General features: G+C 49.9%; 1 protein-coding gene across 1 annotated transcript in view; it reads left to right on the top strand.

Annotated features, from left to right (window-relative positions):
• BPIFB4 (BPI fold containing family B member 4) overlaps positions 1-26,220 on the top strand; it is a 28,991-nt gene extending 2,771 nt beyond the window's left edge. The window contains exons 4-16 of the mRNA XM_043553260.1: positions 229-333; positions 1,146-1,289; positions 4,260-4,323; positions 4,780-4,840; positions 5,956-6,047; positions 7,407-7,610; positions 9,821-9,874; positions 13,197-13,367; positions 14,452-14,519; positions 16,736-16,778; positions 18,706-18,769; positions 21,173-21,249; positions 25,868-26,220. Of these exons, the coding sequence (XP_043409195.1) occupies positions 229-333; positions 1,146-1,289; positions 4,260-4,323; positions 4,780-4,840; positions 5,956-6,047; positions 7,407-7,610; positions 9,821-9,874; positions 13,197-13,367; positions 14,452-14,519; positions 16,736-16,778; positions 18,706-18,769; positions 21,173-21,249; positions 25,868-25,891 (1,171 nt within the window). The 3' untranslated portion in view covers positions 25,892-26,220. The remainder of the gene's footprint in view (positions 1-228; positions 334-1,145; positions 1,290-4,259; positions 4,324-4,779; positions 4,841-5,955; positions 6,048-7,406; positions 7,611-9,820; positions 9,875-13,196; positions 13,368-14,451; positions 14,520-16,735; positions 16,779-18,705; positions 18,770-21,172; positions 21,250-25,867) is intronic.
• Positions 26,221-26,581: the final 361 nt, after the last annotated feature.

Below are 26,581 nucleotides of genomic sequence, written 5' to 3'. Positions count from 1 at the left end.
ATACAAGGAAATGTAAACAGTGGGCCTCCAGGCAATGAGAGTGTGGGTCATGGCATTTTTTCCTGTCACTTCTCTGTGTTTTCCAAGTTCTATCCACAAACCTCAGGTCTCGTTAGAGTTAGGGGGAATGAATGTGGCACAGAGAAGGGGGTGTATGACACAGGGCACCCCCAGTGAAGTGCGGCAGACCCCGGGGATGACCATCTCACCAGCCTGGGTCCTATGCAGGCTGCGCATCGTGGAGCTGACCCTCCCCCGAGTGTCCGTGCGGCTCCTGCCTGGTGTGGGCGTCTACCTGAGCTTGTACACCCGCGTGGCCATCAATGGGAAGAGGTGTGTACCCTCATCCCTGGAGGGGTCCCCACCACCCGAGGTCCTGGATGAAAGATCTTGAGCAGGTCATTTCCCCTGTCTGCACCCCAGCCTCTTTGTCCGTAATGTGAGGAATACTAACACAGAATGTGTTACCGGCACCTGACTTATACCCTTGGGCTCAGGCCATCTTCCGGTCCCAGTCAGCAGTGAAGGTAGCCTGCATGGGTGTTAAGATCTGGGAGACTAGAGACAGGTGACAGCCTGGCTTTGAATCCTGACTCTATTACAAGCTGTGTGACCTCTGGTCAGCCCCTAATGTCACCAAGTCTTAGTGTCTTCACCTGCCACGGACATAGTGACATCTCCTTTTCCAGGTGGCTGTGGCCGCAAGGGAGGGAAAGCAAGAAAATGTCTCCCTGATAGTGCCCGCCACAAAGTAGGTGCTTAGCGGAGGACTTTAGAGAGTGGACTTTTGTGCTGATTTCTCCCCATGGGACGAGGTCCTGTCTATAAGGCTAGGTCAGTGGGTAGTCACTTTGAAAACCAGAATTTATGTATAGAGTTCATTTGTTGACTCCTGTTCCCAGCCTTTGAGGCTCTCTCATCGACTAAGTGGGAGATGGATTTGTTCATGGATGTAGAGGGACCCGGGAAGCCTTCTGGTTTGGGACCCCTAGAGATGAGCAAGGCGCAGAATAGATGCACGACAGCAAGGGTCGGGGACAGCAAAGACAGCCCAAGGTGCAAGGTGCTGGGTAGAACTGAATGAGGCTGGAGGCCTGGAGGCTGAGGTTGACTAGCCGTCTCCCTGGCCCCACGACCTCCTCTAGTCTCATTGGCTTCCTGGACATCGCGGTGGAAGTGAACATCACAGCCAAGGTCCGGCTGACCATGGACCGCACAGGCTACCCTCGGCTAGTTGTGGAGCGATGTGACACCCTCCTGGGGGGTATCAAAGTCAAGCTGCTTCGAGGGTGAGTACCGGTGGGCAGTGGAGTGCCTCGGTGGATGGTGGAGTGGTCTATCTTTGATAAACCATGTGGTCAGGAGCAGAGGCTCTAGAAGCAGCCTGCGGTTCAACCTCCACGATTCCTTGCTGTGTGACTTTGAGCAACTCTGCTGCCCTCTGAATCTGAGCTCCACTTGCTGTGTCTGTGAAATGGGCTAATTCTCTTTCCCTTTGGAATGGAGATAACGAATGCAAAACAGTACAGAACCTGGCACATTTTAAGTTTTCTGAAGAGGGGCGCCTGGGTGGCTCAGCTGATTACACCTCCAACTCTAGATTTCGGCTCACCTCATGATCTCACGGTTTGTGGCTTCGAGCCCCGTGTTGGGTTCTGTGCTGACAGTGCGGAGCCTGCTTGGGATGCTTCCTCTCCCTTTCTCTGCCCTTTCTCCCCTCTAAAAATAAATAAATATTTTGAAAAAGAGTTTTCTGGGACGCCTGGGTGGCTCAGTTGGTTTCAGCATCCGACTTCAGCTCAGGTCATGATCTCGCAGTTTGGGGGTTTGAGCCCCACGTCGGCTCAGTGCTGACAGCTCAGAGACTGGAGCCTACTTCAAATTCTGTGTCTCCCTCTCTCTCTCTGCCCCTCCCCCGCTCATTCTCTCTCTCTCTCTCTCTCTCTCTCTCTCTCTTTCTCTCAAAAATGAATAAAAATTTTTTTAAAAATTTTAAGAGTTTTCTGAACATATGTCTAGCAGGAATTTTCTGTCCCTTGGAGCCCCAACTCATGGGGAAGTTTCCCAGTTGGTTCTATCCAATGCAACCTTGGTTAGGGGTTGGGTTTTTTTCTATCATAGCCTCCCCACAAAGTGGCCAACACAACCAGAGAGGTTTCAAGTGTGTGTGTATTGAGGGGTACGCTGCCTCCAGGTGATGGTCTTGGATGAGGGCACACCAGGGCAGCTCAGAGCTGAGCCCCTTTCTCCTCCCTCCCTGGCCTTCATCATGGGAAATGTGTCTTTTTGGCTTCTCCCATTGAGGCCTCTGGCTGCCTGCTCCTCCCCCTCCTGTCTTATCAATCTTTTTGCCCCTGTCACTCCAGTGCTCATCTTATCTAGACTTTGGGAGCAGATAACCTCACTGTACGACTTGACCCCAAGAATTTCTGATTCATGTGAACTTCTCTGAGTCTTTGTTTCTGCTCTAGAGTGGGTAAGGACAGAGAAAATTGGCCCCTGATATTTTGGTGAGAAGAGGAGGGGAGAGAAGCACCCAGAAACCTCAAAGATTGATTTTTTAAAGTTTATTTATTTATTGTGAGTGAGAGGGTGCGATGCTTGAACCCATGAACCGTGAGGTCATGACCTGAGCCGAAATCAAGAGTTGGATGCTTATTCAACTGAGCCACCCAGGCATCCTAAAACCTCACAGATTTTTTAATTTTCTAGGAAATATTTTTGGTAGTACATGGTTCAAAGATATACAAAAATACAAAGGCACAGACTGGAGAGCCCCCTCTCACCCTGTCTCCCATCTCCCTGCCCCCCCCCCACAAGCTCACTGTGCTTGTTTCTTGATTCTCCTTCCAATTCTTTTCTACAAATGAAGCAAACATGAACATAGAGTCTCATTCCCCACCCTCCTTTTAACACAAGTGGACACATACTATAAACATCACCTTGCACTTTTTCATTTACTCTATTTGGAGATTTTCCTGTATTTGGACATCAAGAGCTTCCTTTTTGTTTAACTTTTTACAGCTGTGTGGTATTCCGTTGTCCGGATGAGCCATCATGTATTCGTCCAGTCCCCTGGTGTGGGGACATTGCAATTTGTCTAATCTTCTGCTCTGATGAATAGGTTACAGTGAATTATGTACATTTTAAACATGGGCCGATGTATCTGTTGGATAATTTCTCAGAAGGAGACAACGGTCTGTGCCCTGAATGGACATAGGTTAAATTCAAATTACCCCCCACACACACATATGCACACACACGCACGCACGCACCCATGCATGGATAAATTCTCAAGGGCCTTATCATCCACAGAGCATTGGAACCAACACAAGGTCCCTTAAGCTGTGAATCCACCTAAGAAGGAGACCAAAACGTGTACAGAAATGTTCTAATTAGGACATGATCTCAAGAAATGCTTTGCTCTGTCAAACTGGCAAGCGTTGGACACAAGCTGGGAGGGTGCAGGCAGGGCAGTGTTCAGTGGGGACAGAAGGGCGGATTTTTAAGGGGCCAAGCTATCGGTGACACTGCGTGAGGATGACCATGTTTCGCTCACCTTCTTTTCACTGCGGGGCCTCGGGAAATAAACCCTTGCCCTACAAGTCTGTCTGTCTGTCCATCTAGGTGTCTTGCCTATGCATCAATACTATGATCTCTTTCCCCCCTTAACCAACTGGTTAGGACGGTTTGTTTACAGCTGGATGATGCACTTGGACCACTTCTCCAGAGCTGTTTCCTTGTCTGTAGAACCAATTCCATCTCCCAGACTTTCAACAGCAACAGCTCGTTTTCTCCTGTGGACCCCATGAGCACATTTTGTCGGCCAGTATTTCTCCTCCCGTCCCTTCCACACACATTTATTGAGCACGTACGGTGCCCCAGGTACTGTGCTGGGTGCTTGGACAGAGGAATATGTTCGTTTTCCTGCAGCAAGCAGCCCGCTAGAGGGGCAGATGAGCAGGAGGGAGTGACTTCTGCACACAGGAGCATCCCAGCCTGGGCCTAGCCCAGTGCAGAGTTCAAGGAGCGTCTGTTGAACAAACGGATGGATGGATGAGTGAATGAGTGAATGAAAAGCCAAGCAATTTGCCTGGGCAGCCTGTCCGGCCAGGTCTGTGGTGAATGTACATTGTCTATCTGGCTTTCGGAACAATTTTCCAGCACTCAGGGGTTCTCGCTGCCCAGGGCCTGGCTCGGGACGCTGCATGGACAAGCTTGGTGAGCTCCCTCCTCCTCCCCCACTCCTCTCTCCTCAGGCTTCTCCCCAACCTCGTGGACAACTTAGTGAACCGAGTCCTGGCCAACGTCCTCCCTGACTTGGTAAGAACCTATCCTGGGATGGGGAGCAAGGAGCACAGACTTTCCCCAGACGGAGGGAGCGCAGTCCAGCCTCCATCCCTGTGGGCGTGCAGGTGACCCAGAGGAACCAGAGGGCTGGGGCCTGTTCTTGGGGGTCTGGGGAGGATCCTGACGAATGTGGAGGGACAGATGAGTGACGGGATAAGGAAGTGGAGCTTAAGAGTCACACAGTTCTGGTTTGAATCCCAGCTCGGGCACTTGCGAGCCACGTGACAATCCTATCACCTCTCTGATCTCGGTTTTCCCATATATAAAATGGGGATCAGGAGAGCGCCTTCCCCGCAGGGCTGTGGGGAGGACAGTGCCAGGCACAGAGCACGCAGGCAGTAAACGCAGCTATTGTCATTGCTATCCCTGCGCCCTGCGCCCCAGCGCCCAGCCCCGGCTCCAGAACCTCATTCCATCTCTCCCCCACAGCTCTGCCCCATCGTGGATGTGGTGCTGGGTCTTGTCAACGACCAGCTGGGTCTCGTGGACTGTAAGTCCTTCCTGTTTTGCTTCATTCAGCCAGCGTCTTCCAGCCCTGATTTGGGCCCAGCCAGGGAAGGCGCCGGGGGGCATAGCATGTCTGGGAGGAAAGTCCAGTGAGGTGGGGGCACCAGGCCCCTCTCGGGCCCTTAGAGCGTGGTGTGGCTGATGTCACAGGAGAGAGGCTACCTGGCCTTCCCTCTTGGCGCCAGACATGCCCCCGGAGGGAGGAGCATCCCACCTGGCCCGGTGGCTAAGTCTCTGGACAGAGACAGTGAGGCTGGTCAGAGCCCTGGCTCTTTCCTGACAGCTGTGTGGACTTGGAAAGACTCCTTCCAGTTCCTCAACTCTAATATGGGGGGCTGGCTTCAGCCCACAGAGGGATTGGAGAGTGAATAACAGGAGACACCATGAATACCGTTCAGGTCCCTAGAACCAGGCTCCGATACCAGCCGTGGTCCACGATTTCTGAGTGAACATTCCTGGAGGCAAGCCTGCCCCGTATGGTTGTGCGGTTCATGCACAGCAGGATGGCAGGGACCTCCTTTCACATAGACTGCAACATAACAGAGGCACCTGACTTGTGAGGTGCACAGTATCTATAGCCATACAGGGCGGTCCTCTTGGGTGGCGCTCCCGTCTCTCTGGGACCCCAGGAAGTTTGGGGATGGCTTTTGCAGACGGGTGAAATTCTGTCCTTTTGTGGCCAGGAACAAGGGAGGGAGAGCCCAGAAGATGGGGCTGTTGGTCATAAGCAGTCAGGGAAATGCCAGCTTCAACTAAGCACCACGTTGTGGAACCTTAAAACTTCCTCCCTGGTCACAGTACTCCACAGTTTACAAAGCTTATCAATATCCAGAATCCCACAGACCCCACAATATAGTCCAAGGAGTTATACAAACCTATTTTACAGAGGAAGAAACTGAGGTTCAGAGAGGCACAGTGTCTTGCCTGAGGTCACACAGCAAGGAAGAGGCAGAGGTGGGATTTGAACCCAGAACTCTTGTTCTTTTCATGCTGCCGTCTGGAGCTGGAGCCTTGCTGCCCCGCCCCCCTTGGGGCATAAGAAGGGAAGGCATCTGGGAGGATGAAGGGGACTCCCTGTGACCCCACCTTTTCCTGCAGCTCTGGTTCCTCTGGGGATATTGGGAAGTGTTCAGTATACCTTCTCCAGCCTCCCGCTCGTGACCGGGGAATTCCTGGAGCTGGACCTCAACGTGAGTGCCGGGGCCTCAGGGAAGGGAAGGCGGGCAGGGGTGTGAGCGCCAGACCCATGGGCTTCTACTCAGTGTCTGGGAAGCAGTGTTGGACCAGGACCCTCTTCTGATTACTTGAAGACCTTCCAGAAGCCACATCAGGAAACACAATCGCAGCCAACACTTACCAAGTGTTCGCTGCGTGGCAGGCACGTTCCAAGTGCTTTATGTAGATTGACTCCGTCTGTCTTCACAGCCACTGTATGACATAATAAGGTGACCTCCGTGCTGATGTCCATGCTCTAAAGACTCCCACCAGGGCCAGTTTCAAGCTACTAACTTTATATCACATGCATGGAGCTTTTGCTCTTCCGAGCTGGCGTGAGCGGGTTCCAGCACACCACTGAATCTGACCCCTACCTGTGCACGGGGCACACACACACGTTCTTCCCCCCCAGCCTGTACCAACATGGGTGCTTCCCCCGCTGCTCTATCAGCTACAGAACTGCGGGTGAACCCCACGCTGCCACGTACACAGGATACGTGTGAACACATATACGTGCCCCCCAGTCTATTCGCAAACAGTAGTCATTCAAGAGGTGTTTGTCGGTTACCTGCTGCGTGCCAGACTCCGTGCTGGGGCTGGGGGTGCACCGTGAACAAGGCAAGACCTCTGCCTTAATGGAGCTTACAATCCGTTGGAGGGGCTAGGCCATCCAAGAGTCACTCAAACAAATACACAATTAAAGATCATCAGTTCTGTGCAAGAGGGTCCCAGGATATCAGAGCCTAAAGCAAGGAGTCAGGCTGTATCCAGGGAGGTCATGGAGGGCTTCCCGGAGGAAGTGACATGTAAGCTGAGACCTGCCAGTAAGTGGGCCATAATAAGAGAAGAGCGTGGGTCAGGGAACAGTATGTGGGAAGGAGCCACGGTGGGAGTAGTGAGGTGGTGGCAGGGACTGACCAGGGGCAGTAGGGACGGAGTGGCTCTCAACGAGGCGGAGAAGTCCCCACGGGCAGACCACACAGCATCTGTAGAGCAGGGAGAGGGGTCTGGTCTTCAGGGAGTAGATACGCCATAGGCACTGTGCGGACACGTAATTAGCTCCTTTTGGCAGGGTGGAGGGGCAAGAATCCATGTTGGACACGTATTTAAAATAAAGGGCGATAGCTCATGGCTGTAAGTGGCCATAAAGTGAGAACTGCAGGAGGTTCCATGCCATCACAAACGAAGAAAAGCCAGAGACCATAAAAGAAAGGGTAACTCAGACCCAGTGGGTTTAATCGAGGAAGGCTGCCAGGACGTCACCCCAGTCTCAGCCTCCTCCGCTCATCTCCCTGTAACCCTCCCTGTGACCCCTTTCCTCTCTGCTTCCCCAGACTCTGGTCGGGGAGGCTGGAGGAGAGCTCATTGACTATCCACTGGGGCGACCAGCCATGACTCCCAGACAAAAGATGCCAGAATTACCCCCCATGGGCGACAACACCAACTCCCAACTGGCCATTTCTGCCAACTTCCTGGGCTCAGTGTTGGCCCTCCTGCAGAAGCAGGGGGCACTGGATATCGACATCACCGACGGCATGGTGAGTCATGGTCCCATCCGGAGGTGGGCTGGGCCGGGCAGCAAACAGCTCCCCGTTGGTCCTGTCTAGTCCCCACAGCCTTGGGCAAATTGCTTTCAAGTGAGAACAGTAAGCAGACAGTGCGCCCCTGACTCATTTCGCACTCACGGGCATGTATTGGTTATGTCAGTGTTTACCAAAGCACGGTGACTGAGATGATTTTAGGTGATTCATTGACGTGGCATTAAAGAAGATCAAATCATATGATGAGAAAGTTGGTCTCTATTCAGTTCTATTTAATTTTATGTCACTCCTTCTTTAAAATCATAGTGTATATTCTTACATACGTATCTCAATATAAATGCTTAGGATCCTTTTACTTGGTAAACATTGGTATTAAATAACTGAAAGATACATAAGAATAAGGTATGCTCCAGAATGATTTTCTTTCCAAACGTTTTCTTTTAAAAATGTCAAGCCTTCGGGGCGCCTGGGTGGCGCAGTCGGTTAAGCGTCCGACTTCAGCCAGGTCACGATCTCGCGGTCCGTGAGTTCGAGCCCCACGTCAGGCTCTGGGCTGATGGCTCAGAGCCTGGAGCCTGTTTCCGATTCTGTGTCTCCCTCTCTCTCTGCCCCTCCCCTGTTCATGCTCTGTCTCTCTCTGTCCCAAAAAAATAAACGTTGAAAAAAAAATTATTTTTAAATGTCAAGCCTTCAGAAAAGTTACAAAATAGCACAGTGCCCAAATATCCTTCACCTAGATTCACCAGTTAATATTTTGCCATATTTGCTTCATGTCTACGGATCCATCCATCTGCTCACCCACTGATCTACCCACCTACTCATCCATGCTTCCTTCCTCCCTCCGTTCCTCCCCTCTTCCCTCCCTCCCTTCCTTCCTCCCTTCCTCCCTTCCTCCCTCCTTTCCTTCCTCCCTCCCTCCCTCCCTTCCTTCCTTCTTTCCTTCCATCATTCCATTCATCCACCTATTTAACCTATCTATCAGCAAACTAGCTAGCTATTGTTGAACAATTTAAGTTTTTAGAAACATGACATCCCACTCCATAAATTTGTGTGTGTCTCCTAAGAACAAGCTATTCTCCAAAAAAACCACCGTATGAATTACGTCCATCTTGATTCCACCAAGAAGTCTCCATTTGGTGCTAGTATATAGTTAATCCTCTCTTGTACTTTTAAGTGTCCTCTTTGTAACTCAGAGAGAACAGGACTCACCCCCCTCAAAGCCCTCCACAGACAAGATCCATGGAGAATATAATGGCACTGTTTCATTTTTATTGGATTTACTTTCACAGTTGCCATTTCTTTCTGTCAAATGGTACTGACTTTTCATTTTTTTTTTTAAATTTTTTTTTCAATGTTTATTTATTTTTGGGACAGAGAGAGACAGAGCATGAACGGGGGAGGGGCAGAGAGAGGGAGACACAGAATCGGAAACAGGCTCCAGGCTCTGAGCCATCAGCCCAGAGCCTGACGTGGGGCTCGAACTCACGGACCACGAGATCGTGACCTGGCTGAAGTCGGACGCTTAACCGACTGCGCCACCCAGGCGCCCCAGACTTTTCATTTTTTAGTATTTGAGGTTTTCAAAAGCAGATCTTTGGATATGGCAGAATTATGCATTTAGTGGACACTGGGCTATGCACATGGACTCACCGATGTTCACCTTGTTTTGATAAAGAATTGCATTTAGGCACGCCTGGGTGGCTCAGTCGGTTAAGTATCTGACTTTTGGTTTTGACTCAGGTCATGATCTCACGGTTTGTGGGTTCAAGGCCCACGTGGGGCTCCAAGCTGGCGTGCAGAGCCTGCTTAGGATTCTCTCTCCTTCTCTTTCTGCCTCTTTCTCTCTCTCTCTCTGAATGAATGAATAAATAAATAAATGAATGAGTAAATAAATAAATAAATCAACAAAAAAAGTTAAGAATTACATCTAGAGGAGAAAGAGTCAGGTCTTTTCTTACCTCCTGCCCCCATAAAGTCATGCCTATAGTAAGCTTAAGTGGCTGGCCCTGTCCCCTTGACCACAAGATGGCTGCCGTGATCAGTATGTGGGTTGCCATTGGACAGGCAGGACCTCCCAAGGGGTCTTTGAAGGGAAGAAGATGCCTCTGCTGGTTGCCTGAGGGTGTGTAGGCGTTTAAGCACTGTGTTAGCAACTCCTGTCTGTCCCTGCAGCCTCAGGGACTCACATGCCCCTTCTTGCCCTGCAGTTTGAAGAACTTCCTCCTCTCACCACGTCCACGCTGGGAGCTCTGATTCCCAAGGTATGTAAAGCAGACGCGTCCCCTTGTCTTCAGCCCTCCCCTCCTTCTAGGTGTCCCGGGAACTGGGTCAGAAGGGGAGACGCCCACAACCAGGGTGGGGTGATCTGAGTGCAGTGACAAAGGTGTGGTGTCCAAATCCCCATGCCAGGAGGGCATGGAGGGTTGAGGTGGAAAGACCCTGAGCTGTAGCTGTGGACTGGTCTGCACCTTTCTAATCCTCGTCTGGCTACTTCATCGCTGTGTGTCTTCAGGCAAGAGTCTTAACATCTCTGAGCCTTGGCTTCCTCATTGGTAAAAAAAGGATGCAAGCTCCTACTCCACACCTTCGTCTAGGAGAGTGAAGGAGATGAAGGTGATGATGGTTCACGTAAAGATGCTGACACGCGCAGGTGCATGGTAGCTCAGAAGGGAGGAGCCAGAGTTTTGGAGCAAACATGAACTTGAATTCCAGCTAAGCATATCTCAACCATACTACCATAGGCAAATGACGTCTCTCTGAGCCTCCGTTTTCTCCTCTGGGAAATGGGGCTAACAATGCCCACTTCACCATGTGGCTGTGAACCTGGGAGTTGAACATAAGCACAGAGTAGGCATTTGATAAATGTTCACTATTATTGTTCTTGTTCATAATAACAAAATCTTTTTTTTTTTTTTTAGAAAGGGCAAGTGTGCTCTTGTCAGATTATTAGCTATATACGATTGGAACAAAGGCCTTTCCGATCCCAGTTCTTGTCCCAGCGCTGGTCCAAAACCTGTTAGCCTGCACCTGGCAGGAGAGAGCTTCTTACACAGTAAGCGCTAGGCAGGTACAAAGGATTGCTGTAACCTACGACCATTTTAGACATTTTTCATCTCTTTTCTACTTGTTCTGCTCCTGGTTCGACTTCAGAAGCAGGAAAGGAGACCTAAGTCAACAAATGATCACTATCGCCCTCATGCGGTTGGAAGCTGAATGGCATAGCACCATTATCTGAGGTCAAAAACAGCGGCAGGTCCCAGGGGCAGGTAGAGTTCTATCAAATGGACCTTTTATTTACTGGACCACTTCTATGTCCACTGCACTTTACAGTTTATGAAAAAAAATTAAGAATCCCCTCTTTTATTTGGTTTTAATCATCCCCCTCATTCATGGAGCCGGAAAAGGGGAGCAATCCATTTCACAGACAGGGAAACAGAGGCTCAGAGAAGTCACACAACATGGCAAATGCTGTGCTGGCACAAAGACTCAGACCTTGAAATGGGACTCTGGGTCTGCAGCAGCAGAGATTCAGGCTAGACACAGAGAGTGTCCCCCGGAGATCCAGGCTTAATCAGAGCTGGGGTGCACATCCTGGGTCTCCTGCTGCTGTGGGGAGAGTTTGAGGTAACCTCTCCGCGTCCCTGTGAAGGAAGGTGTTGCTAATTATTGGAGACCGTGTATGTTGGGGTTGGCTCCTCCAGGTATCCCCAAAATCCCCTTGTGAAAAGCCAGTTACCAAATTATTGATTTGTTGAAAGCCAATTTGCCAAAGGGTGAATTCGCTCAGTGGTCATTTGGCTAAATCTACTAGATTTGCCAACAGATCAAGAGTTTGTTTAAAAGAATTTCACCTTGGGGTGCCTGGGTGGCTCAGTCGGATGCGTTAATTAAGCATCTGATTCTTGATTTTGGCTCAGGTCATGATCTCTCCGTTCGTGAGTTTGAGCCCTGCATCAGGCTCTGTGCTGAAAGCATGGAGCCTGCTTGGGATTCTCTCTCCCTCCCTCTCTGTCTGCTCCTCCCCTGCTTGTGCTCTCTCAAAATAAATAAATAAACTTTACAAAAACTTTTTAAAAATAAGTAAGAATAAATAAAAGAATTTCACCTTGACAATGTGTTCAAGAACGTGAGTAGAATCTTCTTAGTTCCAGGATTCACACTGCTGCATTGCCTGCGGAGAAGTTTCCATTTACATGGATTTCTTTTTAAAGTAACTTTGTAGTTTTTCCCATATAGTTAAATTCATTTAATATATATTTTTAAAAAAATTTTTAATGTTAATTTTGAAGGAGAGAGAGACAGAGCGTGAGTGGGGGAGGGGCAGAGAGAGAGGGAGACACAGAATCAGAAGCAGGCTCCAGGCTCCGAGCCGTCAGCCCAGAGCCCGACGTGGGGCTCGAACTCACAAACCACGAGATCATGACCTGGGCTGAAGTCGGGCACCTAACCGACTGAGCCACCCAGGTGCCCCCATTTAGTATTTTTAAGAAAAGTGTTCCTTCGGGGCATCTGGCTGGCTCAGTCAGAAGAGCATGCAACTCTTCATCTTGGGGGTCATGAATGTGAGCCCCACGCTGGGTGTAGAGATTAAAGTCTTTTTTTAAAAAAAGAAAGAAGAGGGGCGCCTGGGTGGCACAGTCGGTTAAGCATCCGACTTCAGCCAGGTCACGATCTCGCGGTCCGTGAGTTCGAGCCCCGCGTCAGGCTCTGGGCTGATGGCTCAGAGCCTGGAGCCTGTTTCCGATTCTGTGTCTCCCTCTCTCTCTGCCCCTCCCCCGTTCATGCTCTGTCTCTCTCTGTCCCAAAAATAAATAAACGTTGAAAAAAAAAAAATTAAAAAAAAAAAAAAAGAAAGAAGAAAGAAGAATGTTCCTTAAAATAAAGTTTTTGGTAAAGCAGTAATTCAGCACATATGGGAACTGACTTTTTGATGAACCGTCCCTTTAGCTCATTAGCTTTTGGGGAGCCCATTCACAGCAAACAGGCTCAGATTCCTCCCACCTGGGGGGCTCCAGAGACCCCTGCAAACCCAGGTAGGCTGTGCCTTGCTCTGAGTTTTCACTGTGAGGTGCCCCAAAATACAAACTTTCTCATTCCAGGTGGGGTGTCCAGAGGCAGCGGGAGGGGAGATGGGCCCTGGGCTTCTGAGTGACACAGCCCTGGGCTGCCATCTCAGCTCGCCTGCTGACTTTGGACAATTTGCTTGAACCTCAGTTTTTTAACTCTGTCACACGGAGAAAAAAATACCCTATGGATTTGTTGTAATGATTCGATGCAACCGTGAATGTCCGGACAAACCCATCTTGCTCAGTCGCAAATTCTGAGCATTTCCATGTATCGGGCATTGAGCTCGAGGCTTTGCCGGCACCCCCACATTTAATTCTCGTAGCAACGCCCTATGAGGGGCTCAGAGAGGGCAGCCCCCTCCCCAAACGCGGCAGCAGGTGAGAGCCCTCACGTGCATGCAGGGCTCGGGCATTGCTGCAGGTGCCCAGGGTGACACCTGTGCCATGTGTTTAGAGTTGGCTGCTGACCCTGCTACCCAGGGCCCCACTCACTGTGGCCTGGTGTCCCCCCCGCAAGGTGTTCCAGCAGTACCCCGAGTCCCGCCCACTCACCATCAGGATCCAGGTACCGAACCCGCCTTCAGTGACACTGCAGAAGGACAAGGCACTGGTGAGGGTGTTCGCCACCTCCGAGGTCATGGTCTCCCAGCCCAATGACGTTGAGACCACCATCTGCCTCATCGATGTGGTGAGTATCAGTGGGGGGGGAGGGGGCGCCGAGTGGTCTTCCGGAGTCCCCAGACCCCCTCAGGTCCCCACAAAACCAACCGTAGTGACTATAAGCCCAACTTGGGGCCAGATGATCTGATTCAAATTCAACCTTTAGCACTTTTAGCTATGTGAGCTTGGATGCGTCTCTCTCTCTCTCTCTCTCTCTCTGCCTCTCTTGCGTTACTTGGTTTGTAGCCTTAACCTGACACTATAAAATGCATTTGTTAGTTTATTTCTGGACAGAGATGTAATTTGTCTTATTCACTACAGCATCCTCAGCCTAGCCACAGAGTGCTACACATAGTAGGTGCTCAGTAAAGCACCTATTTGTTGAAGCAATGAGCTGTGTTAAGTGCCATTTCCCCCTTGGTGCTTAAAGCTTAAGATTCAGACACTTAGGGTTCTGCCCCATCTGCTATGTCTTCTCGGTCTTTCCTCCCAGAGCTCAAGACCAAATGAGCCACTTCTAATCCGGGAAGTGGGTATTCTCAGCTAGACCATGCCAAGCCATGGTGTATTGGGGGTCCTTTCTGGGCATCATCAGATGTCAGATTCAAAGGGCTGGTTCTCACCCAGGGAGTGGACATGGCTGTGCCTGATTCAGTCCCCTGTTGATCAGCCCCTGCTGTGTGGAAATTTTTCCATCAATAGCCTAAATGTCTGTATGATCCAGCTCAGAGTCCTGCCATGGCTCTCCAGTGCCTCTAGGATGCAGCCTTGATTTTTCTGGCCCTGCCCGATCTGGCCCCTTCCCACTCAGTCTCCTGCAGCCCTCTTACCTCCTTGCTCTCCGGCTTTCTCTCTTCCATCTAACGCCATCCTCTTTCCTGCCCCAGGGCTTTGGCACATACCCTTCCCACTGCCTGGATCACTCTCACACCTTCTTTTTCATCTGGCCGAGTGAGCATTACTGGGGCCTCAGCGGCCCGTGAAAGGAGGTTTGGCCAAGACCTCGGGGAACAGCCTGTGTTACGCTGAGTGCTGACGCAGCGCCCAACCAGCGCCTGGTGCACAGAGCGCTCCCAGTGGTGACACTTCATTCTCATCCCTCTTTCCTCCAGGACACAGAACTCTTGGCCATGTTTTCCGTGGAGGGGGATAAGCTGATGATCGACGCCAAGCTGGACAAGTAAGGGGGTTGCAGACTCGGGCCCCTGCTGCTCAGAAAGGCCTCCTTGGTGCTGCCGTGCCTGGTGCCGGCTCCTGAAGGGACATCTGGGAGGTCACCGGAGGTCCCCCAGCATGGCTGTCAGGGCTGGGTAAATCCAAGAGGCTGCAAAGGTGAAAATGGGCTGTGACCGCCAAGGCCGCTGGCGTGAGCTGGGCAGTGGGGGTGATGCCGTGAGCTTGCTAGAAGGAACCTACTGCCGACAACAACTACCATATCAATAATAATGATGACGGCCGTGATGATGATGGGTCAGGCTTTGCACTAGGTATTTATGTGCATTCTCTTGTTCAGCCTTACAATGGCCCTGCGGCATCTCTCATCTTAAAGAGGAGACAACTAGGGCTTAGAGAGGTGGGTTGCCTTACTCAGGCCCACACAGCAGGTCCAGAGAGGGGCTCTGGGCCAGCCCAGGTCTGTCTGAGCTGGAGCTGCATCGCGTGGTTACAAGTGCAGGCTTTGGAGCCAGGCCATATGAGCTCAGATCCTAACGTGACCACTGACAGGCTGTGTGACAGAGGCCAAGTGACTTTGTCTCTCTGAAACTCAGCTTTCTCATCTGAAAATGGGGATAATAGTCCCTACCTCATAGGACTCATAATAACACTACGTGCCAGGCATTCAGCTAAGCCCTGAATGTGTCTCAATTCATTTCATTCTTGACCTCAGCCTATGGCAGTAAGTACTATTCTCATTCCCACTTCAAGATAAGCGAGACTGTGTGCAAAATTGTCAGCGTGTGCCTCGTTCATTATCACTTTTTCTTCTTAGGACAGTTGATCAAGCCCAACAATGGGAATTACTCAAAATAAGACATGACTCAGAGCCATCCAAGAGTTTCTAAGGAGGTGATGCCCGACCTAAGGCCTGGATGACGAGAAGGGGCCAGTGGGGGCTTGGGGGGCAGCCAGAGCAGTGCAGGCAAACTTTAAAGGGCAGGAAAAAGCTGCGGTGTTGTGGATGGAGGGGCTGAGGGAAAAGGAGGGAAGGGAGTGGAAGTCGGCAGTAAAACACTGGTTTCTGTCCTGCTGGATGCCCTACGGCCCCAATGGCTTTGCCCCATGCGTGAGTCTGGTCTGGCCGCAGGTAGGGCTGTGGGTTTGCAGGTAAGATTCGAGTGCAGTGAGACTGAGACCCTCACAGCACAGACAGGGACCTCAAACCCAGGCCTCGAGCCTCCCTCCTCAGAATAGCCCAGCAGCCAAAAACGCACCTCAGGGCAGAGTCCTGGGCTCTCCCTTCTGAGCTCTGTGGCCATGGCCAGTTACCCCGGGAGCCTCAGGTTACTCCCTGACAGGGTTGCCGGAAGGATCCGGCGAGGTAGGGATGATTGCTTATGTGTGCACGGCACGCACTATGTACCAGGCACGGGCTTGACTTGGATGATTCCTTTAGTCCTTGCAGCCACTCACTTTGCAGATGAGGAAACTGAGGCATAGAGAGGGTAAGTACTTTGGCCAAGGACATACAGCCAGTAGGGGTCACAGTTATGATTTGAGCCTTATGTACAGACAGTCCCTCCTTATCCGCAGGGGATACGTTCCAAGACCCCCAGCAGATGCCTGAAAGTGCAGACGGTACCGAACCCCACCTCTACTGGGTCTGGGTCTTCCTGTACAAATGAACCTGTGATAACGTTCCATTTATAAACTAGGCCCGGTAAGAGATTAACAACAACCATAATAAAAGAGGACAATTATAACGACACCCCATAATAAAATTTACGTCTCTCTTTCTCAAAATACTGTGCTGTACTCACCCGCCTTCTGGTGATGATGCAAGACGATAAAATGTCTAGGTGCCGAGATGAATGAAGCTGGGTGAATGATGTAGGCACTGTGATGTAGCATTAGGCTACCACTGACCTTCCAGCAGCACATCAGGAGGGGGATCATCTCTTCCAGACTGCAGCTGAGTGCGGGTCACTGAGACCACGGAAAACAAAACCTCCGCTAAGGGGCTCCTGTGTAGAGTATAAAAGCCTCCGCGTCGCGTCTAACACATAGTTGGTGCTCAATACGCGGAGATCAACGTCGTTCTTACTGACTGCCCCCCGGGTCAAGCAAGGTCTTTGTGAGGATGTTCGCGGAGGGGCTTTCGATAGTTTATGGGAATATAAACCCCTTATGATTCTCAGGCAATCACCACTTCTAACAGGCCGTTTGCTTTATTGGCAGGACTCACCTCAACCTCAGAACCTCAAACGTAGGCAACTTTGATGTAAGTACTAAGCGCAAGCTCAAGGGCAAGATATTCTGGGAACGGTGTCCCCACGTGGCTAGCTGGGGCCGAGGGAGTCTGTGAATTCCTAAACATTGGCACCATCTCTGCCAGGCCTCCTTTACAGGTGGGGAAACTGAGGCCCCCAAAGCCAGTGAGGGGCAGAGTACAGACTCACAGCTCCAACTCTGCCAATGAGGCTGTCCCATTTTAATGGTTTTTATTTTTGAGAGAGAGAGAGAGAGAGAGAGAGCATCAGTGGGGAGGGGCAAAGAGAGGGAGACACAGAATTGGAAGCAGGCTCCAGGCTCCAAGGTGTCAGCACAGAGCCCGAAGCGGGGCTCGAACTCATGAACCGCGAGATCATGACCTGAGTCGAAGTCGGACACCAAACCAACTGAGCCAACCAGGCGCCCGAGGCTGTCCCATTTTAAACCACCTGCTCTAATGGAGGCAACCTAGCCCAAATCCCTCTGCTCTGAAGCAGGGGGGCGGTAGGGACAGCCATGTCCCAGGACCCCTTCCTTTCTGGATCTGGAGGCTTGGCTTTGCCACTGACTCCTATGTGACTTTGGGCAATACCAACCCACTCCGAGCCTCAGTTTCCTCATCTGTAAAGCAAACAGTTCCGGATATGTTTCTAACCACCCCTTTACCACCACGTTCTGAAATTCTGCCTTTCTAACCGGAGAAGCTCAGGTTCTAGGGGTGGGTCCCGTTTCATCTGTTTATTCTTGGGTCCCCCCACACCACCAAGAGTCTCCAGAAATGCCCCTCTTCTCTTTTACAAATTGACAACAGATGTTTGCTTTCTAGAACAGTCGTGGTGAGACTTCCATGTGCACAGAGAGAGTCAAAAACCTACCGTGTTGCCTATTTTTGGGGTTTTCCACCCCCAGCCTCCACAACCCATGTTGCTGGTGTCACCAGCCACATTTTATAGATGGAGAAGCTGGGGCCCAGGGCTGGGCAGCGACGTGCCTCACAGCTGCCTGGGGCACAGCTGGGACCAGAACTGGCATCTCTGGACTCCGAGAAGAAAAGAAGCTCGCACAGTGTGAAATTAGAGACTATTTCTGGGGCCACAGAGACTGACACCAAATTAAGCTTCTTTTTTTTTTTAACCAAATTTCTCTCGTTTAATCCTCACAACAAACTTATGATTTGGGTAGAGCTATTAGCCCGTTTTCCAGATAAGGCAGCCCAATGCAGAGAAGCTGGGGGGCTTGCCCAAGGTCACAGCGCTGGGATGAAAGTCGCGTGCTCTTGTCGCGGCCGCACCATGCGGTTCTACAGCCAGGCGGGGACTTTACACGGAGGAGTTTACATCCGGCTTTTACAACCGCTGTACGAGAAAGGAGTATTCACTCCTATCTTCAGCTGTGGAAACCAGGGCTTAGAGAAGTCAAGAGCGTGCGCACATGAGAAGTCTCAAGGCCAGGTATTTTACCTGATCCGCCTGTGATCCTCGCCGCATCCTTGCAGGCTGGGCTTGCTGGCCCATTTTACAGCTGAGGAAACTGAGGGTCAGAGAGGCGAGGGAGACTTCTCAGAGGCCCACGGAGACTGAGCTGGGATGGAACCCCAGAGTGTTGGCTACACAGCCCGAGGGCCTTCCATGACACCAGGGTGGCTGCAGAGCGAGCCACGGTAGACCCGTGCTCTGGGCCTCCCCCAGTACCTGCCTCACCATGAGCCTGGGGCCGGCGCTTGCCCTGCTCTGGGCCTCAGTCTCCCCAACCACACCGAGAGCAGGTGCACAGATGAGCTTTGCGGCTGTCCACCTAGGTGGTTCTAAAGTCACGGCAGCTCCCAGATTCTCCCAGAGCAGCTCTGCGCCTTCCGGCCACAGGGCAGGGCCTCAAGGGGCCCCCCGGGGATCTGAGCGAACCAATGCCTGGGTTGAGTTCTCGTCCTTCCCCTGCAGGTTGGCCTCTTGGAGGTGCTGGTGGGGAAGATCTTCGACCTGGCGTTTCTGCCCGCCATGAACGGTGAGAGCGGCGCCTGTGCCTCCGCGGGGGTGGGGGGTGGCTTGGGGACCTGGCGGCTGCCGGTTCGTCGGGCATGTTTGACACACAGCCATTCTACCTCAACCGTATTCCTGAGAGCTTCATTCTAAGCTTATTTATTTAACCCTCTGAGCGCAAATATTGCCCCAAGGGTGCATCAACTTCCATATTTGCTGCTTCTGCCGCCTTCTTCTCTCCTTCTCCTCCTTCTCCTCCTCCTCTTCCTCCTCCCTTTCCTTCTTCTTCACTTATTTGGCTGATTTTTCTGATTATCCATGTAAAACTCTGATCACACATGAAAATTATATGTGTGTAAGTTTTAGAAAGTCCTGAACAGTTTAAAAGGTAAAATCCCGAGACGCCTGGGTGGCTTGGTCGGTTAAGTGTCCGACTTCGGCTCAGGTCATGATCTCGCGGTCCGTGAGTTCGAGCCCCACGTCGGGCTCTGTGCTGACAGCTCGGAGCCTGGAGCCTGTTTCCTTCTCTCTCTGCCCCTCCCCTGTTCATGCTCTGTCTCTCTCTGTCTCAAAAATAAATAAACATTAAAAAAAATTTTTTTTAAATAAATAAAAAATAAATAAAAGGTAAAATCTCACCTCCCAGAGGCAATTAATCTCGACCCCTGGTTATATTTCCTATTAAACTCTTTTTTCTCCGTTAAAAAAAAAATATGGCCTAAAATATTTCCTGGTATCTTTGAGGTTTATTTTTAATCGTGGTAAAATACCCATAATGTGAGATTTACCTTCTTAACCATTTTTAGGTATATAGTTTAGTATTATTAGGTATATTGACATTGTTATGTCCCTGATTGATTTTTGTTTTTGTTTTTTGTGTTTTGTGTTTTGTGTTTTTTTTTTATCTTTGATATCACGTATTTAATTTTACATGCAGAGACAGTGTGAATACATTATTGTTGTAGAAAGTTTCGTCAGTACAGATAAAGCTAAAGTTGCTCTTACCGATCTCCCCAGCCTCCTAACCCAGAATCCGCCCCCTAGGCAGCCACGTTATCATGAGAGGGTTTTCTTGCCCAACTTCATAAAAAGAAGGGACTGAGCATGATTCCCCCTCTCTGTGGTGCCTCAAGGATGTTATCAGGAAGCCACCTGACCTGCAGGGCCACTGGAGGCTGGGGTAGCTGAACCCCATTTTAACTGGAAACCTCGCCCCCAAGGCCTCCACTGGTCTGGCCGCACCCTCCCTCTCCCTGCTTCTGCGTCATGGAGAAGAGGACAGAGAGGGGCTGCTGTGAGCTCTACCAGCGAGGGTTCGTTGGGGGTGCTCTTGATGTCAGATGGACCTTTATCCCGAAAACTGTCACCAGAGGAGGCCAAATCTCAATCACAGAAAAGCCCTGGCCACCAAGGCCAGGCACGTTCGCCAGCGGGAGAGGACGACGTCAGGAGCTAGGCTGGGCTGGGCTGACCTGTGAGGCAAGAGGTGGAGACTCTCACCCTGGCTTGGTCACTAAGAGGTGGTGTGAACTGGGCAGCAGGCCCCTTGGTCTCGCTGTAATGCAATTTGCCATTCTCAAAAGTGAGAGGTTGGAGAAGAGCCAGGATTCTCAACGTGGGTTCCGTGAAAAAATTTGTCCCATAAGATACTCTTAAGGAAAGGGTTCCGTGGCGCCAAGCAAGTTTGGGAAATTCTGAATATACTACTCTGGGGTAGGTTTACAATGTCCCTTGCTCTCTGAAAAGTCCTGCTGGAGGCAGAAAATCTGTTTGGCTTCATTTAATCCAGATTCCTTCACTTGTCTTTTCATCCCTCTCTTCCTTCTTACGTTCTTTCCTCCCTTCCTTCCTTCTTCCTTTCCTTCCTTCCTTCCTTCCCAGAACATGAATCAGTATGAATCTACTTCAGTTCTGCCAATCTAAAAGCAAACAGCACATCCCATGGCAGTCACTTGTTGGGGCCCCATGTGTATCCTTCCATACCTCCATTCAGCAAACATCTGTCCACTCCTCTGTGCCCAGCCCAGGGCTGGGCGACACCAGGGACACAGTCCTTGCCTGCAAGAAACTCACAAGACGGGTAGAGGTGACAGATGTGGAAGCAGAGAATTAACATTCTGTGATTTCAATAATGGTGGGGGGGGGGGCAGTTCGAGGGAGAGGCAGGAGCCCAAGGTTGCTCGGCCTGGGGTGGAGGAAATCTCATAGAGGGCATGACATCCAAACAGTCCTGGGGAAGGCTCAGAGCCTGGCAGGCAGGCAAGGGTGAGGGAGTGTGCTCTGGGTGGGAGCATCTACAAGGACAAAGGCTTAGAGACGGAGGAGAAATGGCTGGTTTCCTTGAAAATATTGGTAGCCTCCTGTGTGGCTGACACGTCTTAGCCACGCTGACTGTGCCTGACCGTTTTGTTGTTGTCTCTTTTCACAGCCGTGCTGGGCTCTGGCGTCCCTCTCCCCAAAATCCTCAACATCGATTTCAGCAATGCAGACATCGACGTCTTGGAGGTAAGGGAGGAAGAGCTCTTTTCGCTCTCCGCTCCATGCCCAGGAATTGGGAGGAGGAAGAGAAGGGAGGTGAAGGGTGGGGCAAGAGGGGCTTGTTTCCTCAAAGGGCGGGGCTGGGGGAACAGGACACCAAGTTTAAGAACCCTTAAATAAAGTTTTCCAACCCACCATCTCATTTCGTCCTCATGGCAGACGTCCTTGCCCCCATCTCACAGATGGGAATACTGAGGCTCAGAGCAGTAAGGGGCTCACCCAAAGTGGAAGAGTGATGTAGTTCATTGGAAAAACTTTTACTGAGCACCTTCTGAGTGCCAAACAATATGCAAGGGGCTGGGAATACAGCAGTGAGCAAAATGTACAACCCTGACCCTTGCAAAGCTCGTCCAGCCAGTGGGAAGATGGGCCTTTGGATAAATATTCCTGAAGTAATTGCTAATTATAATCATGGAAGTTGCCTTGAAATTCAAATGCAGGGGGTCTTTTTCCACTATAAAAACTGCATATGCTCATTATCTGCAATTTGGAAAATACAAAAAAGATTAAACAAACACCTGTTTATCCTCTTAGACATATTTGCAACCTAGAAATGAACATTTAGAGCATTTCGCTGTTTTCATCCCAGTCTTTCTGGAGTTTTATTTTTAAACACAATTTTGATCAGTAGGGCACAGGCATTAAAGAATGAGGATGCTAGAACCCAACAGCCTGGGTTCAAATCCTGCCTCTGCCAGTATCCTGCTGGGAGACCCCAGATAAGCTACTTAACTTCTCTGAGCCTGTTTTCTCCTCTGTAAAAAGGGGCTAACCATAGTACCTAACTATAGGGCTACTTTTAGAATAAAGTGAGATTCTACGTGTAAAGTGCCTTAAACAGCCCCTGGCACACAGAGAGGAATCTAGAAGGGTCCATCATCCTCAGTGTCCTCATTGTAATAAAGATCCTGGTGCACAAAGGTGTTTCTGGGTCTGGGATTCAGTATGCTCCTCAGAACACACTCCCAGAAATGGAAAGAATGGGCTTTTCCCCCAGAACAACCATTTCCTTTTCAAAAGATGGCCCCGTCCACACCGCCTCCAGCAGCGTGCAGAGAGCCCAGCTCCTCACACACCTGCCGGGCTTGGGTCTCAGCCCAGGCAGGGATGGCCCCCACCACCACCTCAGGGGAGCAGTCAAAGGAGGCGGGCAGTGACCTTGAAAGGGCAGTGCGGACAGAGGTCAGATGGAGGCGCTGGGATGGTCCTCAGTGGTGCGTGTCCTGGTCCCATCTCTTGAGCTCCTGGAGGGCCTCGGTGCTGCCCTGAGCCTCAGTTTCTTCATCTGAAAATGGGAACGGTAATGCCCCTCTCATAGGGTATGTGATGAGAAATTAAATGAGATACAGCATTTTTTTTATTTATTTATTTATTTAGAGCGTCCGCATGTGAGCAGGGGTGAGGGGCAGAGGGAGAGGGAGAGAGAATCTTGAGCAGGCTCTCACGACCATGAGATCCTGACCTGAGCTGAAATCTACAGTCAGACGCTTAACCGACTAAGCCACCCAGGCGCCCCAAGATACAGCATTAGTGTTTACTACTCTTCACTTTTAAAGGGGGGTTAGGAAATACGGATGGGATTGGCACAAATTTATCATCACCGTCACCATCATCATCATATGCCATTTCCCAAGCACATCCTGTGTCCCATGCACTAGTTCGTACGCATTTGGGCCCTAGCATGACCCTGGCTGCTGTTTGCCCTCATGTCATAGATGTAGGACCTGAGGGTCAGAAAGGGTAGGCCACCTGCCCGAGGTCAGCCAGCTCCTGAGAAGTAGGTTTTGCACTGAAATAACGGAGGTGGCGCCAACCAGTGATTCTCGACGGGGGCTGTATTGCAAGCCCCCTCCCCAACCTGAGAGCCCTTTTTAAATTACTGGGGATGATTTTTTCTTTCCTGGATAATCATGTTTGAGTATTTCACATCAAAATACATATTATTTCATTATAAATTACTTATCTTTTATTTCTTCTTTATATTCTGGTAAGGGATGTAAGTAGATTATATAGGTTATGAATTTTATTTCAGAATAATAAAAGAGAAAAAAAAGAATAATAAGAGAGACAACACAAATACCTGTAATAAAATGTAAAATGGAGTGTTGGTTCTGAAAGGTATAGAACCACTGAGTTATTTATTTTTTGTGCATAAACATTTTATTTTTTTATTTTTTTAATATAATTTATTGTCAAATTGGCTAACATACTCTGTGTAAAGAATGCTCTTGGCTTTGGGGGTAGATTCCTGTAGTTCATCACTTACATACGACACCCAGTGCTCATCCAACAAGTGCCCTCATCAATGCCCATCACCCACTTTCTCCTCTCCCCCTTCCCCCATCCACCCTCAGTTTGTTCTCTGTATTTAAGAGTCTCTCATGGTTTGCCTCCCTCCCTCTCTGTTTGTAACTATTTTTCCCCCTTCCTTTCCCCCATGGTCTTCTGTTAAGTTTCTCAAGATCCACATATGAGTGAAAACATATGATATCTATCTTTCTCTGACTGACTTCTTTCACTTAGCATAATACCTTCCAGTTCCATCCATGTTGCTGCAAATGGCAGGATTTCATTCTTTCTCATTGCCCAGTAGTATTCCATTGTATATATAAACCACATCTTCTTTATCCATTCGTCAGTTGATGGACATTTAGGCTCTTTCCATAATTTGGCCATTGTTGAAAGTGCTGTTGTAAACATTGGGGTACATGTGCCCCTAAGAATAAGCACTCCTGTATCCCTTGGATAAATTCCTAGTAGCAGAACCACTGATTTATTTTTTTTTAACGTTTATTTATTTTTGGGACAGAGAGAGACAGAGCATGAATGGTAGAGGGGCAGAGAGAGAGAGGGAGACACAGAATCGGAAACAGGCTCCAGGCTCTGAGCCATCAGCCCAGAGCCCGACGCGGGGCTCGAACTCACAGACAGCGAGATCATGACCTGGCTGAAGTCAGACGCTTAACCGACTGTGCCACCCAGGCGCCCCTGGAACCACTGATTTAAAGAAAGACCCAGTCCAGTCTTGGTCTCGTACAACCTCTGTAAATAGTAGCTAATTCTTCTCCTTCTCTTCTCCTTCTTCCTCTTCCTCTTTCTTCTTGTTATTATTATATGGGTCTAGCCATGTATTTTAATTTTTCATTTTCTTTTTTTGTTGTTGAGAGAGAGAGAGAGGGCGCAAGTGAGCAAGGGGCAGAGAGAGGAAGAATCCCAGAAGGGGAGAGAGAGAGAGAGAGAGAGAGAGAAGCAGGGATCACCCGAAGCAGGGTTCATCTTTTACCTGAAGTGGGCTCGTGTTCACAGGGCTTGAGCTCACCCGATGTGGGACTTGATCTCACCAACTGTGAGATCATGACCTGAGCCAAAGTCAGATGCTTAACAACTGAGCCACCAAGGCGCCCCTAATTTTTCATTTTCAAACAATTTTAGACTTACAGAAGAGTTGAAAAAATAGTACACAGAGCACTAGAACACTCTTCACTCAGTTTCCCCTAATGTTGCCATCTTTTATACCCAGAGTATAATGATCAAAACCAGGAAGTTCACACTGATACAAAACTATTAACTGATCTACAGGCCTTCCTTGACAGTTTTCCCACTGATGTCCTTTGTCTGGTTTAGGATCCAGGATCCCACTTTGCATTTGGTCATCAGTCCAAATCTGCGACAGTGTCCTCCAATGTGTGACAGTTGCTAAATTTTCCCTTGTGTTTTATGACCTTGACATTTCTGATGAGTCTGGCCCGTTGTGTGGAGTGCCTTACAATTTGGATTTGACAGATGTTTTCTCATGATTAGATTGAGGTTATGTATTTTTGGCAAGAACACCACTGAAGCGATGCTGTGTGCCTTCTCAGTGCACCGTATCGGGGGCACACAATGTCAACGCCTTCTTCCCAGGGATATTGACTTTGATCATGTGGTTAAGGTGGTTCCTGCCAGTTTCCCCACTGCTAAGTTACGATTTTTCCCATTGTAACTAATAAATATCTCACAAGGAGATACTTGGAGATGGCCCAAATATCCTACTTCTCATCATGCTTTCTGCCACTCATTTTAGCATTCTTTAATGGTTCTTGTCTGCAACAGTTATTAGTGCGGTGTTTGCCCAATGGAGACTCTATAACTCCTTTCACATTTATTAGGTAGAAATCTCCTACGAGGAAGAACCATCCCTGCTCACCATTTATTTATTGATCCAATAATTTATATCAGTACAGACTCATGGGTATTTATTTTGTTCTGTGGGTTAAACCTATTATTTACTTTGTTGTAGATATTTTTAGTTGTGGAAATTGGATTTGGGGAGAGTGTGGACAGAGGCCCAGGCCTGCTTCTCTTATTTGGGAGAAGAAAGAGATGAGGGGTGGGGAGGGAAGTGTCTTGCCCAAGGTCCCCTGTACAGGGCAAGCCAATGACATGGCCAGGGTGATCTTCAGGCCCCTTGCCCCCAATTGTCTCCTCTCTTCAGAACTGCTCCTTCCCAGAAATGTGACTTGCCCAATCCAAAGGCAGGTGACTACTAGGCTGCAGGCAGAAGTCATCTCATCCATTAACTGGATTCTCTCTTCTGTTCTCCAAGGACCTTCTGGTGCTGAGTGCCTGAACAACAGAGGCAGAGATGCTGCCAAAGCCCTGGAAGAAGCCAGAACCAGCCCTGAAAAGGCTCTGCCTAACACAGCCCCTGGCCCCGAGTCCCTTCAGCCCCCTATGACAGTCCTTCCCTAGCCCTGCAACCCTCTTCCCACATGCCCCCACCCAAAAAAGGAACCAGCCATTGGCCCTGTGGGCAAACAGTCCCATCCACGGTTAGCCCTACAGTCAGCACCCACAGGGGGAAGGAGGTCACCTGGAGGACAGAGGCCTTTTGTGCTCCATGCCAGACTCCACACTGCATACTTTACACTTTCAATAAAAGATTCCAATTTCCCTGCAGTTGGGGCAAGTCTCCACAAAGACCTTCCCTCAGGGTCTGGGTGTTTCTTCCCTCGATGGCTGGCCAGGGGCACCTGGCAGCTGTAGCTATGACCTGATGGAGGATGGTTCAGGTCATGAGTGAAAAAAATATCAGATACCTATGAGGACCCTACTGATGGACAGGAGGGGATTTAATTCAGTTCTCACTGCCTTGGTTCAGGGCTCAATTTGGCTGATTCCTCTTGCCTCGGTTTCCCCCACCACTCCTCAGGACACAGGGAGGGCCCAGACTCAGAAGCAACAAGTTCAGAATCATCAGGCTCCACACTGCCAGAGGAACTGCCATCTAGCCTACCTCCCATGTGCCATGATGACGAGG

Source organism: Prionailurus bengalensis, chromosome A3 (assembly GCF_016509475.1).
Source record: "Prionailurus bengalensis isolate Pbe53 chromosome A3, Fcat_Pben_1.1_paternal_pri, whole genome shotgun sequence".
NCBI lineage: Eukaryota > Metazoa > Chordata > Mammalia > Carnivora > Felidae > Prionailurus > Prionailurus bengalensis.
This window is presented reverse-complemented; position numbering and strand designations above follow the sequence as displayed.